Genomic DNA, 16491 nt, shown 5'->3' with positions numbered 1-16491 from the left:
AGCTATTTTTTAAAATCATTCTGTAGGAGAATTTATCGTCCAGGAGCATTTTCTACTAACAAACATGCAAATCATGACATTTGCCAACCCTGACAACAAAAAAAGGTTACATCACAGATTTAATTATTGCGGAGAAGAGGAAGTAATGAGATGTGAGAGCAACTAAACATGTGAAAATAAAAAAAGCTGTAGGCTGGTGTGCTTTGTTTTAATACTGAAGGAGTCGTGACTGAAGCTGAACACAATCATCAACAAACAGGTCTGCTCAATCTTCTGATGGAGGGAAGGTCATTAATGAAACTACTCAAGATATTGACAGAGAACACTTCCTTGAGGACCTCCTGTGGTATGCCCCAGTCTATGACTAGAAAACCACAATCTTGGAAAACTACAATCATTTTCCTTTCTAACAGGTATGATTACAGCTAAGGAGGGTTATTATTCGAGCCATCTTGGGAATAGTTGTCACCAGCATGAGTCATCAAATAGTTTAGTTAATGGGCATGGATCAATGATATGGGACATAGTTTGCATCTTTGCAAGGACATTTGTCGTTCTCACAAAAGCCCCATTAGTGAAGATTTGAGGTGCACTGCCCCTTTTGAAAGCTGCTGTGAAGCACCCAGCTACAACATGGCCAGTTGAATTATGGTTTTCGGTCTGTAGGCTCAAAGGTAATAGGATGATTTGTGGGGAGAACCACTGTCCACTATTCATGCCACAAAATTGGTATGGAAAAAGTCAAAGTGATCGGGAATGATTGGCCATATTGGGTTGGTAGAACAAATCGGCGTGAACAGGCAAACCAAAATTTGTCTTGGAGTTTATTCAACACAGCAGCAAAATTAGTGATTGGCAAAGATATGGAGTAGTTATGTTGTAGAAGATTGGTAACCATGGAAAGGGAGTAGGGTGCAACATGCCTGACACAAGGTGCATAGCAGAATGCCATTGAGTATTTACCTAGTGTTCAGTGAGCAAGCCCAAATGGGAGTGCTGGTCTGGAACAAGATTGAAAAAGCCATTCGACAGTTGCAAAACAATGCCTCTGGAGCAGATGGAACCAACTGTCCAGTATTTTAAGCATTGTCCCTTATTTTAATGGTTTATCCAACTTCCCTTAAGGGTCACCTTTTGTTGTAGGACAGAGCCTGGGAGTATCCTCTTGCCTTTGCCTCTTTGGTTATTGAGGTGAGCATACAGAATGTGGCTGCTCCCTCACCATCACGCTACTCTTATGGTTACCAGCCACTCTTATGGTTACCAGCCACTCTTATGGTTACCAGCAAATCCCTTTACCTGCTATTATGGTCACCACCCCATACATTCTACTCTTATGGTTACCAACATAACCCCGGTTGAAATGTCTCTTATGTTACCTCATAAGAGTTGGTCACTCTGATCCCTGCTGAAATTTTGAAACGCCGCCAAGATAGGTGTTGCATTTTCTCTTTCTACACTTTCTACAAATGAAGCTGAAGGCAGGTGTAAAGGTTGAAGACAGATGTTTAATGGAGGCTTCTTTTTGCTGTTAACTGTGCGGACTAACTATGCCAAGATAGCTGCAGCATCATGTGACATACATCATCTCCTGTGATGACATACCTATTTACACAATCATATATTTAAATGAGCATACTTTACATATTAGCAAGCACATTATCGCAATAATATGCTCCTGGCATAGCTGCAACCTCATATCCTTCATCTAGGAAAAGTGCACATGCCTGGGGGATCACAGGGACACTGTGATCATGACTATATTCAAGAAAAGGGACAAGTTCGATTGTGGTAACTGCATAGGAGTCTCCCTGCTGTCTGCCACAGGAAAGATCATTGCAAATATCCTCCTTAACCACCTCTTCCCAGTGACCAAGGAACTCCTTCCAGAGTTGCAGTGCAGTTTGCGCTCACAGAGGCACCACAGATGTAATCTTCACTGCACGGCAAATTCAAGAAAAGTGCAAGAAACAGCACCAACTGCAGTATGAGACCTTCTTCAACCTCACAAAAACCTCTGACTCTATCAACAGCAAAGGCTCCTCAATTTTAACCTCAATTTTGGCTGCCTCAGAAATTTGTCACCATCCTCTGCCCACTCCACGAATGACATGGAAGCTGTGATCCTCACTAACGGAAAGACCACAAATCCTACCTCAGTGAAGACTGGGTGGAACAAGGCTGTGTCATTGCACCAAATTTCTTCTCCATTTTCCTCACTGCAATACTGCACCTCACCTCCAGAAAACGACGCACAAAGAACAAGTTGTTGAAGCTATGCCACCTTCAGTCCAAAATCAGAACCATTCCAGCTTCAGAGCTTCACTATGCAGGTGATGCGTGCGCTTGCGCTCACTCAAAAAGTGAACGTTGACTCCTTCTCTGAAGCACTTGGAAATGGGCCTAACACCAAACATCCAGAAAACTAAGCTCCACTTCCAACCAACTTCCAAAACTCAATTAAGATCGACGGCGAGATCCTGGATAATGTGGGCCATTTTCTCCATCTTGGGAGCCTCCTCTCAATGAAGGGAGACAGAAACGACAAAATTCATCATTCTTTTTTATTCATTCACGGGATGTGGACGCTGGCTGGGCCAGCATTCTATTGCCCAGCCCAAGATGCCCTCAAGTAGTTGGTGGCGAGCTGACTTCTTGAACCACTGCAGTCCATGATGTCAAGGGTAGTCACTCTCACCTCACTTCTGGAGTTCAGCACTTTTGTCCATGTTTAAACCAAGGCTGTAATGAGGTCAGGAGCTGAGTGGCCCTGGCAGAACCCAAACTGAGCGTCAGTGAGTAAGTTATTGTGAAGCAAGTGCCGCTTGATAGCACCGTTGATGACCCCTTCTATTGCTTTACTGATGATTGAGAGTAAACTGTTGGGGCAGTAATTGGCTGAGTTGGATTTGTCCTGCTTTTTGTGTACAGGACATACCTGGGCAGTTTTCCACATAGCCGGGTAGATTCCAGTGTTGTAGCTGTAATGAAATAGCTTGGCTAGGGACGCGGCATTTTCTGGAGCACATGCCTTCGGCGCTATTGGTGGAATATTGTCAGGGCCCATAGCCTTTGCAGTATCCAGTGCCTTCAGCAGTTTCTTGATATCACGTGGAGTGAATTAAATTGGCTGGAAACTGGCATCTGTGAGGCTGAGGACCTCCGAAGGAGGCCAAGATGGATCATTCACTCAGCACTTCTAGCTGAAGATTATAGCAAGTGCTTCAGCCTTATCTTTTGCACTGATGCGCTGGGCTCCTCCATCATTGAGGATGGGGATATTTGTGGAGCTGCCTCCTCCAGTGAGTTGTTTAATTGTCCACTACCATTCATGACTGGATGTGGCAGAGCTTAGATCTGATCCGTTGGCTGTGGGATCGCTTAACTCTGCCTATCACTTGCTGCTTATGCCGTTTGACACACAAGTAGTCCTTCACCAGGGTGACACCTCATTTTTCGGGATGCCTGGTGCTGCTCCTGGCATGCCCTCCTGCACTCTTCATTGAACCAGGGTTGATCCCCTAACTTGATGGTAATGGTAGAGTGGGGGATATGCCAGGCCATGAGGTTACAGATAGTGTTCGAGTACAATTTTGTGGCTGCTGATGGCCCACAGTGCCTCATGGATGCCCAGTCTTGATTGCTAGATCTGTTCGAAATCTGTCCTATTTAGCTTGGTGGTAGTGCCGCACAACACGATGGAGGGGTCCTCATTGCGAAGGCTGGACTTCGTCTCCACAAGTGGTGGTCACTCCTACCGATACGGTCATGGACAGATGCATCTGCAGCAGGCAGGTTGGTGAGGATGAGGTCAAGGACATTTTTCCCTCTTGTTGGTTCCCTCACCACCTGCTGCAGACCCAGTCTAGCAGCTATGTCCTTTAGGACTCAGCCAGCTCATTCAGTGGTGGTGCTACCGAGCCACTCGGAGTTGGACATTGAAGTCCTCCCACACAACGTACTTTCTGCGCCCTTGCCACCAGCAGTGCTTTCTCCAAGTGGTGTTCAACATGGAGGAGCAATGATTCATCAGCTCAGGGAGGGCAGTATGTGGTGACCAGCAGGAGGTTTCCTTGCCCATGTTTGACCTGATGCCATGAGGCTTCATGAGGTCTGAAGCAATGTGGTGACCAGCAGGAGGTTTCCTTGCCCATGTTTGACCTGATGCCATGAGGCTTCATGAGGTCCGGAGCAATGTTGAGGACTCCCAGGGCAACTCCCTCCCGATTGTATACCACAGTGTCGCCGCCACCTCTGGTGGGTCTGCCTGCCAATGAGACAGGACATACCGAGGAATGGTGTCAGAAATTATCTGTAAGGTATGATTCCAGGAACTGAAATGATCCGTAAGGTATGATTCCGTGAGAATGACTATGTTGGGCAGGTGCTTGACTAGTCGGTGAGACAGCTCCCCCAATTTTGGCATTAGCCCCTAGTTTTCATTCCTTTTTTGAGATTTTGTAGTGGCTTTATACAACTGAGTGGCTTGCTAGGCCATTTCAAAGGGCATGTAAGAGTCAACCACATTGATGTGGGTCTGGAGTCACATGTGGGCCAGGCCAGGTTAGGATGGCATAATTCCTCCCCTAAGCCATAGAACCATAGAAAAGTTACAGCACAGAAGGAGGCCATTCGGCCCATCTTGTCCATGCCAGCCCAGGACACCCAGGTGCCCTTTCTAATCCCACCTTCCTGCACCCGGCCCATAGCCCTGCAGCTTACAGCACTTAAGCTGCAGATCCAGGTACTTTTTAAAAGAGTTTAGAGTTTCTGCCTCTACCACCAACTTGGGCAGCGAATTCCAGACACCCATTACCCTCTGCGTAAAAAAGTTCTTCCTCATGTTCCCCCTACACCTTCTGCCACTTATCTTGAATCTATGTCCCCTGGTTCTAGAATTCTCCACCAAGGGAAACAATTTTATCCTGTCCACTCTATCTATTTCCCTCATAATTTTGTACCCGTCAATCAAGTCACCTCTCAGCCTGCTTTGTTCTAAGGAAAATAACCCCAACCTATCCAATCTCTCCTTGTAGCTACACTTTTCTAACCCTGGCAACATTCTTGTAAACCTCCTCTGCACTCTCTCCAGAGCTATTACGTCCTTCCTGTAATGTGGAGACCAGAACTGCACATAATACTCCAGTTGTGGCCTCACCGATGTTTTATACAATTCCAACATTATATCCTTACTTTTATATTCTATACCTCTGCCAATGAAGGAGAGTATTCTATATGCCTTCTTTACAACCTTGTCTACTTGAACTGCTGCCTTCAGGGACCTGTGTACTTGTACGCCAAGATCTCCCACTTCATCTACCCCTCTTAGTATATTCCCATTTATTGTGTAATCCCTGTAACTGTTTGACCTCCCTAAATGTATGACCTCACACTTCTCTATGTTAAAATCCATCTGCCACTTTACCGCCCACTCCACCAACCCATCTATATCGTTTTGGAGATTATGGCTATCCTCTGCACCATCCACTACTCAGCCAATCTTTGTGTCAACTCAAATTTCCCAATTGTGCCCCCCACGTTCATGTACAAATCGTTAATATATAACACAAACAGCAAGGATCCCAACACCGAGCCCTGTGAAACACCACTTGAGACAACTTTCCATTCACAAGGGCATCTATCGACCATTCCCCTTTGTTTCCTGTTACAAAGCCAACCTTTTATCCAGTTTGCCACATTACCCTGAATCCCATGGGCTTTTACTTTCCTGATCAATCTGCCATGTGGGACCATGTCAAATGCCTTGCTAAAATCCATGTACCCAACATCCACTACACTACCTTCATCAACCCTAAAGGGCATTTGCGAACCAGATGGGTTTTTACAACAATCAACAATTCCAGACTTTTTATTGAATTCAAATTCCAGCATCTGCCATGGCGGGTTTCTGGATTACTAGTCCAGTGACAATACCACTACGCCATCGCCTCCCCCTATTGCCTCAATATGCCTGCTGAGCCTTTGACCGATTGAGCAACAAAATTTTTAAAGACCAGGATCTCAAATCCAAGACAAGCTTCATGGTTTTCTGGGCAACAGTGATCACCATGCTCCTATATACTTTGGACTTGGACAACCTACAGCAGGCATCCCAAAGCACTAGAGAAGTACCAACATCAATGCCTTTGCAAGATCCTCCAAATCCAATGGCAATAAAGACAATTCAACTGCAGTGTCCTCTCCCAAGCAACTTGTCCAGCATAAATGTGATAATCACTCAAAACCAACTCTGCTGGTCGGGTCACATAGTGCCTTATGCCTGACACCAGACTCCCAAAGCAACTGGCCTACTCAGAACTTGGTCACAGCAGGAGACTCCCAGGAGGACAGCGGAAACGCTTTAGCGATGTCTCAAAGCATCCTTGGTAAGGTCAAACATCCCCAGTGACTTATGGGAGCCCCTGGCTTGTGGCGAACAGAAATAGAGAAGGCTCATCTAGGAAGGCATCAAACATATTGAGAAATTCCGCCAGGAATTTGCAAATTTGAAGAGTGCTCAAACCTCCAAACAACCCATCTAACCAATCCTTCAGGTACCACATGTCCCGCAATTGGCAGAGTCAGCCATCTCAGAACCCAGCAAATCAGAGTGGAAGCAAGTCATCCTCGATCCCAAGAAAGAGTGAGCAAGCAGGCCAGTGAGCAATCAAATGAAAGGTCTAATTACAGCAGTGAGCATCATATTTAAGAAGTTGCCCACTTAGGATAATAATGAGGGGCCACCAACCCCCACTGACCGTTTTTGGCAAAGGCTCCATGATGCTATGCTCAGTCGAATGCTGCCTTGATATCTACACGTTTTTGCTGAAATATCATTGGGTTTTTGTTTGATACAACTGATGCAACAGAATTCTTTTTTGGAAGAATGCAGTTAAGAAGAAATTCTGACATAATTTCATTGGCAAATAAAGAAAACAGTCAATTATAATGTGTTATGATCCTGGACCAGACTCCCAAGCTTTTGGTACAATTCGATTTAGGACCAATAACTTTTTGTTTAAAGTGGACAAAAGTTTGAAATTCAAGACACTTGCTAAGAGGATGAAGACAGAAGATTCCACAGGTTTTGAACAAACAAAAATAAACTTTACGACACAGGATCAAAGATAAAACCATTTACAAAATCTATCTTATACTCTAACATTCAGGATCAACATGAGGTGCATGTGAATTAACAAGCAAACTGCGGTCGAACACACCAGAGTGCTCAATAAATGGCAAATGTGAACAAAATAGATTCTATGGATTTCTCAACAATCCACCCAGATGTCAGTAGCACAGAGTCAACCAATCTCACGAGGGATTCCAACCTTCACTTTCAAACATCACGCCTTGGAATTCTCTCCAAAAGTCGCTCCAACTTGGACAACCTCAATGACAGCCCACCTCGCAGGATTTCAATCTCTTCTCCAGAGACTATGTTTCTCTGGCTTCCAGAGTCTCCATTACAGCACCAACTCACAAGCACTTCAGGTCATTAGCTGCACCGAGCAGAACACTACTGGTCCAAAGGCATACCTTTGCCTTAATGGCCCATAGCACAGAGTCACCAACATTCTGCTGCCTCCTTCAAGTGCCAGGGTTTCTCCTGAGCCCTCTTCTATTAGCAGGACTTCTCCTGTGCCCTCATCACTTAAAGTCTACCAACCACAGGCCTTAATCTGCTTGGAGCCTCTTTCTCTGCTCCTCTTAGTTCTGAACTGGGGCCTCTCCCTATCTCGGGCTCCTTTCCAATTATGGCGCTCTAACCCTGGGTCACATGATTAGGATTTTTGCACCGCTTACTTTTTTCGGAGGCACACTGGGCCCATCCTCGCCTGAAGAACTATAAAAACGTCAGATTGCTGTTATAAGCCCAGTTGATGTTACTACTGGTAAGCTTGATCCCAGGGTGGAATCCAGCTGACAGATCCTAGCTTTTATTTTTTTGTTTAGATATGTGGAGAGTAGCTAATGAACAGGGTCACAGGAATGAGCTGATAAAACTTTTAACAAAATAAAACATTTATTTAACAAAAAAGAATTAACTATGTTACAATACTCCTTCACCCACAACTATACCTTTACAGATATATACAGATTTGTAAGGGTAACACAAGTTACTATCTTATGCTCTAACTGTTCGCTTTAACTTCTCCTCAGGAGTCGTAAACTCAGAAATGCAGGTATACAAACAGAGCTTTAGACCTGCTGTCTCCACTCAAAAACAAAAGTAGGTTCCAGATTTCATCTTATAACCCACAAATAGAAAAAAAATAAATTAAACTTAAACTTAAAGATATACCTTATCCTAACACCCAAATACACATAATTTACTTAAACGATCTCTATTTCCTAACATCGCGCATTTGCTGCCCACTCCTGTCCCGCGCATCCTGCGGCATGCTGCGAGTTGTAGCTTCCAGCCTCCCAATGACAATAAGGTAAGTTTGGGTCTCATAACAAATAGAGAAAAACATTAAGCAATGAGAACAAAGAAAACAGATTCCATCAACAGTTATGGCAGATTGAGACAATGATAACACAGACAAGAATAAGTCTATAATAAAATCTAAAATAGAAACAAACTATAATTTAAATACTACATTTTAACATATGAAAAGCTGTCAATCCATATCAAAAGATAAACTGAAAAGTTGTAACTGACAAGCAGGTAGAACTACTAACCCCATCCTGTCTGTAGAGTACTTCCAAGATGTTGCTAAGGAGATGGCAGCATGCTTCCAGTTCTTCTTGTTTCTCTAAATGATACTTCAGTTGTTCAGTCATCATTGGTAGAAGGATGTCTCTGCAGTCTAGGCACAGCGAGTGGCACCATTCAAAATAACACAAAATCTCTTGTTAGGTAATAAGCAGAAGTTAATTTTTCACTATTTTGCTTCTTAAACCTGAAAAATCACCCAAACTGCAAATGTATTTTCAGCAGTAAAGAAATTATCCTTGCAATAAATTACTACATTTTCATATACAAACTCCTTGCAAATTCATAATTTTTATAAATAGGATTGTAATAGCTAAGTGAAAAATTCCCAATGACTCTGGGTTTTCCAGCCCTGACACAGGCGGGCATCGTCGCGGGCGGGATGGGAAAATTCAGAGAGCTGTTAAAAGTCAACAGCTCTCCAAATTTTCCCATCCCACCCAAGACAATCCTGCCAGTTCAGGGCCGGAAAATCCTGGCCTATGACTCTATACAGAAAAAATTTATTTAATGTTGTCATATTGACTTCATTTTTTTTATTCATTCGTGGAATGCAAGTGTAACCGGCAAGTCCAGCATTTAATGCCCATGCCTAATTGTCCTTGAGAAGGTGGTGGTTCACCTTCTTAAACCAGTGTAATCCATGTGGTGTAGGTACACCCACAGTGCTGTGGCGGGGGGGGTGGTGTGTGTGTGTGTGTGTGTGGTGGGGGGGGGATGGAAATGACAGGATTTTGGCCCAGCAACAGTGAAGGAAGGGCAATACAGTTCTAAGTAAGTGTAGCATATGACTTTGAGAGAAATTTGCAGGTGGTGGTATTCCCACATGTCTACTCCTGTTGTTCTTCTTGGTGGAAGAGGTTGCGGGTTTGAAAGGTGTTGTCAAAGAAGCCTTGGCAAGTTTCTGCTCTGTATCTTGTAAATGCTGCTTACTGCTGCACTTGATGCTGGTGGTGAACGGGGTGCCAATCAAGTGGGCTGCTTTGTCCTGGATGGTATCAAGTTTCTTCAGTGTTCTTGTTGTAGCTGCACTCATCCAGGAAAGTGGGACGTATTCCAGCACACTCCCTAACTTGTGCCTTGTAGGTAGCAGACAGGCTTTGGAGAGTCTGGAGGCAAGTTACTCACCACAGAATTCCCAGCCCCTATCATAGCCTTGTGGCCACAGTATTTAAATGGCTGGTTCATTTGAATTTCTGGTCAATGATAACTCACAGGATATTGATGGTAGGGTGTTCAGCAATGGTAATGTCATTGAATGTCAAGGGGAGATGATTCGGTACTTTCTTGTTAGAGGTGGTCATCACCTGGCACTTGTATGGTGCGTATGTTCCTTGCCACATATCACCCCAAGCCTAAATGGTGTCCAGATCTTGCTTCATACAAGCATGGTCTGCTTCAGTGTCTGAGGTGTTGCAAATGGCACTGAACACAGAGCAATCATCAGCGAACAGCTCCATTTCTGACCTTAAGATGGAGATAAGGTCATTGACGCAGCAGCTATAGATGAGCCAAAGACTTTACCTTAAGGAACACCTGCAGTAATGTCTTGGGCCTCAGATGGTTAGCCTCCAACAACCACAGTCATCCTCCTTTGTGCTAGATATGACTCCAAGAAGTGGATAGTTTTCTCTTGACTCCCAGTTTCAATTTTATTAGGGCTCTATGATGCCATACTCGATCAAATGCTGCCTTGATTCAAGGACAGTCACTCTCACCTCACTTCTGAATTCAGCTCTTTTGTCCGTTTGGATCAAGGCTCTGAGGTCTGGAGCCAAGAATTGCCAGTGGAACTCAAACAGAGCATCGGTGAGCAGGCTCTGTGTTGCCTGATAGCATTGTCACCGACACCTTCCATTACTTTGCTGAAGATTGAGGGTAGGCTGACGAGGACGGTAATTGGCCCGAATGAGTTTGTCCTGTTTTTTGTGGTCAGGGCATGCCTGGACAATTTTCCAAATTGTCAGGTAGATGCCAGTGCTGTAGCTGTACTGAAGCAGCTTGGCTAAGGGTGCAGCTAGCTCTGGAACACATCTTTGTACTTCAGCCAAGATATCGGGAAGGCCCATAAGTTTTGCTGTTTCCAGTACATTGTCATTTTTTGATATCATGTATTTTTACAGCAAAATAGAAGATACTTTGGTTAGCATCTGGGTGCACTGCCGCTACTCACAAAGATTTCACACACTCAACTCTACCACCCATTTCTTCCCGGCAGAAGCAATGTGGAGCACAGCCTCTCTTGTCTAAGTCCAACGAGCTGAGTAGAATCAGGGGAAGGAGTAGGCCCCTTTTTATGGCACTAGCTGCCATATTCAGGCAAGTTTTTAAACATCCAAGTCTTTTAATGAAATGTGTGGGTTAGTGAATGGGTGAGTGAATGGATAAGTGGGTGAACAAAGAAATAGGTAGGTGGGTGAGGTGGGTTGCAGTTCTAGTTGGGTGGTCGGGGGGAGGAATGTTTTTGGGTGGTAGCTGGATTGGGTGGTCGGGGGTAGTCGGGTCAAGGTGGAGGAGGTGGTCAGGTGGGGTCAGGAGGTAGTCAAGAGGGCAGGGGGTGGTTGGGTCAGGTCTTGGGGGTAGTCCGGTGCTCAGGGGGTAGTCGGGTCGGGTTGCAGAGCGGTCAGGTGGGTGGGGGACTTTTAAACTGCCTAGCATTTCAAGAGTAAGTACACAGGTAAGTCGCGTGTATCTAGCTAAAGTTTCCACCCTAAGCTTAGGGTCAGAGACTTTCGCAGAAGGTCCTTGGCAGCAGAGAATCAGCCCATCGAAAGTTTAAACTTCCTGGGTAATTCCCACATATGTCCACGTGTCAGGGCTTCCGCAGGGTCCTGATGCACAACTCCCAATAATGACCCATCTCCAGCAATCCGGAGGCAGGAAGATTTGGGCCTATAAATCAAAGAAGGAGGAAGAGAAATACCAACTCAGAGTTGCAAAAAAAAGTCCGGCAAAATGAAAGTTTATTTGGTTAGCTCCGATAGTTCATTTATGAGCCATTTGTTACTCCCCAGCTTTAATGCCAACCGAGAGTTAGCTTTGTTAAGCCTGTGGTGTTTATAATCTAAGCCCACTTTAAATTTTTATCTGTCAGGCTATTATTTGATTCCAGATTTGTAACTTCTTATATAATTCACTCAAACAACAAAACTATTTGCACTGCTGTAATCTACTCTATAGTTTGCACATTACACAAGAAAACTGTGAGGAAGAGAATACAAGAAATAAGAAATTATGAACGATTTGGATTAGCTGTCTATATAGACTGTGGTGAAGCATAAAGTTATCCAAGACCAGTTAAGAATAATATTTGGATTTAAATTTAATTGCTGCTGGAAGAGTGTAAACCAATCTGTAAGTAATTCCATCTCAGATGGTATGGAATAGTTTGGGTCGACTAACCCTTCTTGGATGGATTCATTCTTATACTGTAATAGGAATACCTTAAGGGCCTTTGTTTGGATTTTAATATAATTGGAACATGTAACAATGAATATTAATTGTTGCCACGGTTTGAGATATTGGGAGATATGGGATTAAGACCACATTGCATTCTCAGACAACCTGATCAGATATGCATCTCTCCCCTCTGCCTCCTTGGTATTATTTCCACATTTATTCCACTAGCAGGCTTGTTTTTTCTTGTTCCCTACTGAATATTCAGTGGTAATATTTAATCAATTTTGCACCAAAAAGCAACTGCTAACAAAGGCCAGCTTGAACAATGCCCTTGATTAAACTCTTAAGGATCTAACAAGAAAGGACAAAAGGCTCTGCCTTAAATTTTTAATTGTTCGAGTTGTTTTAACCTAGTCCCCAAGTAAGTGGTTTCAAAAAGACAGCTACAAAACTTTTCTGACAGAAAGACGGCAATTTTCAGCAACATAAAACCACATAGCATCGTACTCTCAGGAATCGTTGTTTAATGCACCCATTGACAATGTTATACTAGCTTGCCATCTGCCAATATGTTCCACATTAACAAATAATCCATATGTTGGATTATAATAGATATTAAACAGTAGCCAAATCATTCCAGGTAGAATCTGTATTGTGCATAAGTTTCACGTATGACACAAGAGAGGTCATTTACATCTTGAGTGTTGTCTGTGAATTAAATCTGATGCCACATATATCCATGTTTTGCTACTCTTCTGGAGGGACTGCTGTTCACTTCAGGGTAAAGGACTTGCCTTTCCTTTTTATCTATATCCACAACATGACTGATGTTTCACTGAGCTGCAACGTGAACAAAAAGTCTTGAAAACTCAAGGAGATATGACTGACCTTTCACTGGAATTAGAATCAAGTAAATAAATACCTAGCAGAGGTAGTTTTTAATTAAGACATTCTTACTTGTAAGAAGTTGTTCGGATGGCTATACCATCAACTAACTACATTACGCTTATCAAACAAGGTCAGCAGTCTCTCCCGTTGAAATCTAAAGATTTCTTTTTTTTAATTTATTCATCAATGGGATTTGGGCTTCGCTGGCTGGGCCAGCATTTATTGCCCATCCCTAATTGCCCTTGAGAAGGTGGTGGTGAGCTGACTTCTTGAACCGCTGCAGTCCATGTGGTGTAGGTACACCCACAGTGCTGTTAGGGAGGGAGTTCCAGGATTTTGACCCAGCGACAGTGAAGGAATGGCGATATATTTCCAAGTCAGGATGGTGAGTGATTTCTGATATAGAAGCTATTCCACATGGTCGCTTCTTCCAAAGGGTTCAAAATGTGAAATATTCTCTGCTATTAAGTAATCACCTTACTCGGTATTTCAGTCAGCCATAGTTCAGTTGGTAGCATTCTCACCTCTGAGCCAGAAGGTTCCAAAGACCTAAGCGCAAAAATCTAGGCTGACACTCTGGTGCAGTACTGAGGGAATGCCCCACTGTCAGAGATGGCGGTTTCATGTGGCATGTTAAATTGAAGCGCCATCTACCCTCTCAGTTGGACGCAAAAGGTCCCACGGCACTATTTTGTGAAATAGTATGAACAGGGGAGTTCTCCTTGGTATTCTGGCCAATATTTATCCCTCAGTCAACATTACTAAAACAGATTTTTTTTAAATCCTTTCATGGGATGTAGGTGTCACTAGCAATGTCAGCATTTGTTGCCCAACCTTAATTGTCTTTGAACTGAACATCTTGCCACACCATTTCAGAGGGCAATTAAGAGTCAGCCACATTGCTGTGGGTCTGGAGTCAGTCCAGGTAAGAATGGCAGATTTCCTTTCCTATGAACCAGATGGGTTTTTTTATGACAATCAACAATGGTTTAATGGTTAACATTACTGAGATTAGCTTTTCAATCCAAGGTTATCACTTAAATTCAACTGCTAGAAACTGTCGTATAGGGATTTGAACCCTTGTCCCCAGAACATTAGCCTGGACCTCTGGATTACTAGTGCAGTGACATTACCACTACACTGCTATCTCACCATGGTCATTATCATATTGCTCTTAAAGGGAGTATGCAGTGTGAAAATTGGCTGTCACATTTCCTACGTTATAATAGTGACTACACTTCAAAAAATACATCATTGGCTGTAAAGCCCTCTGGGGCATCCTGAAGTCATGAAAGTCACTATTTAAATGCAAGTCTTTCCTTCTTTTTTTCAAAGCCACACGTCCTCACAGGGATCAAAGTTACCTTTGCTAGTACATCTATAGCTAAAAGCCTTGCAGCAAAAGTCCCAAGGGGATGTCCCACCATCATCATGATGGTCTGAGAGAGAGAAGCAACAAAGCTGGCCATGCTATGAAAGGTTTTCAATGACTGAAAGCACAACACCATGAGTCCTCAGAGCTGAATCCTTAATCATGCTTTCTTAAAAAGAAAAAATCAGGAAGAAATTGGTTTGACTTCACTATCAAGGCCAGCTGTAGCCCAATGTTGCATTTAACATAGACTACATTAAGTTTGGAACTAATTTAAGCAACAAAATGACCTGCACACCAATCAATGACTTAAACGCTCCATACACTTCACATCTGTCTGGAATCGGATCAGCGGGCATACAAAAAGGTTTAGTATGTAATCAATGTGGAAGAGGCTGTGTGGGGAGGCTACAGACTGTTACTCATTCACATCTGATATCCATTTAATTTTGGAGTGTTCTGGAGTGGAGATATCTCTGTACCAAGAACCAGTAGCAAGAACCAAGCTTCAAAATTTTTTTAACCAGGGCCCCATTTCAATTCATGAGGAGATGCTTTTAATTTCTTCTGAGGCACTCCCTCGGGTTCGAGGATAAATTGCTTCCACACCAGTTTGATGGATTTTGAGATGTCTAATTAGTCTGTGATCTGCAGACTTTGCCAAATGCAGGGCAGGTGGTGCTTTAAGGGTCGAGCTGATGAGGTGTTGGAGGTTTGTGCACTCTCTCCGACCCCTCAACACTGCCTCTGCGAACTCCTGACGAAGTCTTTGCAGGTGCTCAGTGCCTTCCCAAATAAACCTTCTCCACTTTGTTTGGTCAACAGCCAGGAACTTCCATGAGTCACTGTAGATGATAGATCACTTCATCGATACCTTGAGGACAACCTCCTGGGAGTCTACTGCCATGACTCAGTTCCAAGTAGAACAGTTGCTTCGGAAGTGTGATGTTCAGCATACGAACGACATGTTCCACCCAGTGGAGCTGCGTTTGAGTGATTAATGCTGTTGGACCACCTTCCTTGCCACTGGATTTGGAGGATCTTGTGAAGGTACTAACAGTAGTACTTCTACAGTACTTTCAGTTTTCTGCTGTACGTCTCCAAAGCATAGAGCAGTACAGAGAAAATAGGACTTTCACTAAACACCTGGAAAACTAAGATCCTCTTCCAAGTCCCACAGCAAAACACCTCCCCGCATCTATTAAGGTAAATGGCAAAACCCTGGAAAATGTGGACCATTTTCCCTAGCTTGAGAGCCTCCTCTCAATAAAGGCAGACATAGACACAAAATTCATCATCGCCCCAATGTGCCGGCTCAACCTTTGGCTGCCTGAGGAAGCGTGTCTAAGGATCAGGGTCTCAACCCCGAGACTAAGGTCATGGTTTACTCGGCAGCAGTGATACCGTTAAACCATTGTGAGAATTATAAAGCAGGCCTCATACTTCAAAATTGAAACAATGGACGACAGATGCTGTGCAAGAGTCATTAAAAGTAAACTTGAAAGTTAGGAATTGCCATCTGTCTTATGCCATGTGACTGTTGAGTGGAGACATACCAACAGAAGTAGTCACAGAATGCCACTAAACAGAAAAATGTCATTCATGGGGAAAAAAGATGAAAGAACTTTTGCAAATTTGGATCTACAAATAACCGAGGGGACCTTACAAACTTTGAAAAAATACTTCCTTCCCATGAACATAAAAGTTCACAAAACATCATCTGAATTGTTCAACAATAATAAGTGTCAGCTGCAGCTCAGTTGGTAGAACTTTAACCTCCGCTCACATGGTTCTACGTTCAAGTCCCACTCCAGGGCTTAAATACAAATATCAAAGCTGACATTGCAGTGTAGTAGTGAGGGAGTGCTGCACTATTGGAAGCGCTGTCTTTCAATGTGACATTAAATCAAGACACCATTTGCCTGCTCAGGTGGATGTAAATATTTCGAAGAAGAGTTATGAGTTATCCCCAGTGTCCATGCCAATATCTATCCCCCAATCAACATCACTAAAAAATATTGGTCATTATCACATTGTTGTTTGTGGGGGTTTACTGTATGCATATTGGCTGCCATATTTCCAAATTACAACAATGACTAAACTTCCAGAG

General features: G+C 43.5%; 1 protein-coding gene across 3 annotated transcripts in view; it reads right to left on the bottom strand.

The window, feature by feature from the left end:
* dock1 (dedicator of cytokinesis 1) overlaps nt 1-16491 on the bottom strand; it is a 667847-nt gene that overhangs the window by 428510 nt on the left and 222846 nt on the right. For all 3 annotated transcript variants that reach the window (XM_078564873.1, XM_078564874.1, XM_078564875.1), the window contains one exon: nt 8689-8816. In XM_078564873.1, coding sequence (XP_078420999.1) covers nt 8689-8816 — 128 coding nt within the window. The remainder of the gene's footprint in view (nt 1-8688; nt 8817-16491) is intronic.

The sequence above is a fragment of the Cetorhinus maximus genome, chromosome 20, assembly GCF_964194155.1.
Source record: "Cetorhinus maximus chromosome 20, sCetMax3.hap1.1, whole genome shotgun sequence".
NCBI lineage: Eukaryota > Metazoa > Chordata > Chondrichthyes > Lamniformes > Cetorhinidae > Cetorhinus > Cetorhinus maximus.
This window is presented reverse-complemented; position numbering and strand designations above follow the sequence as displayed.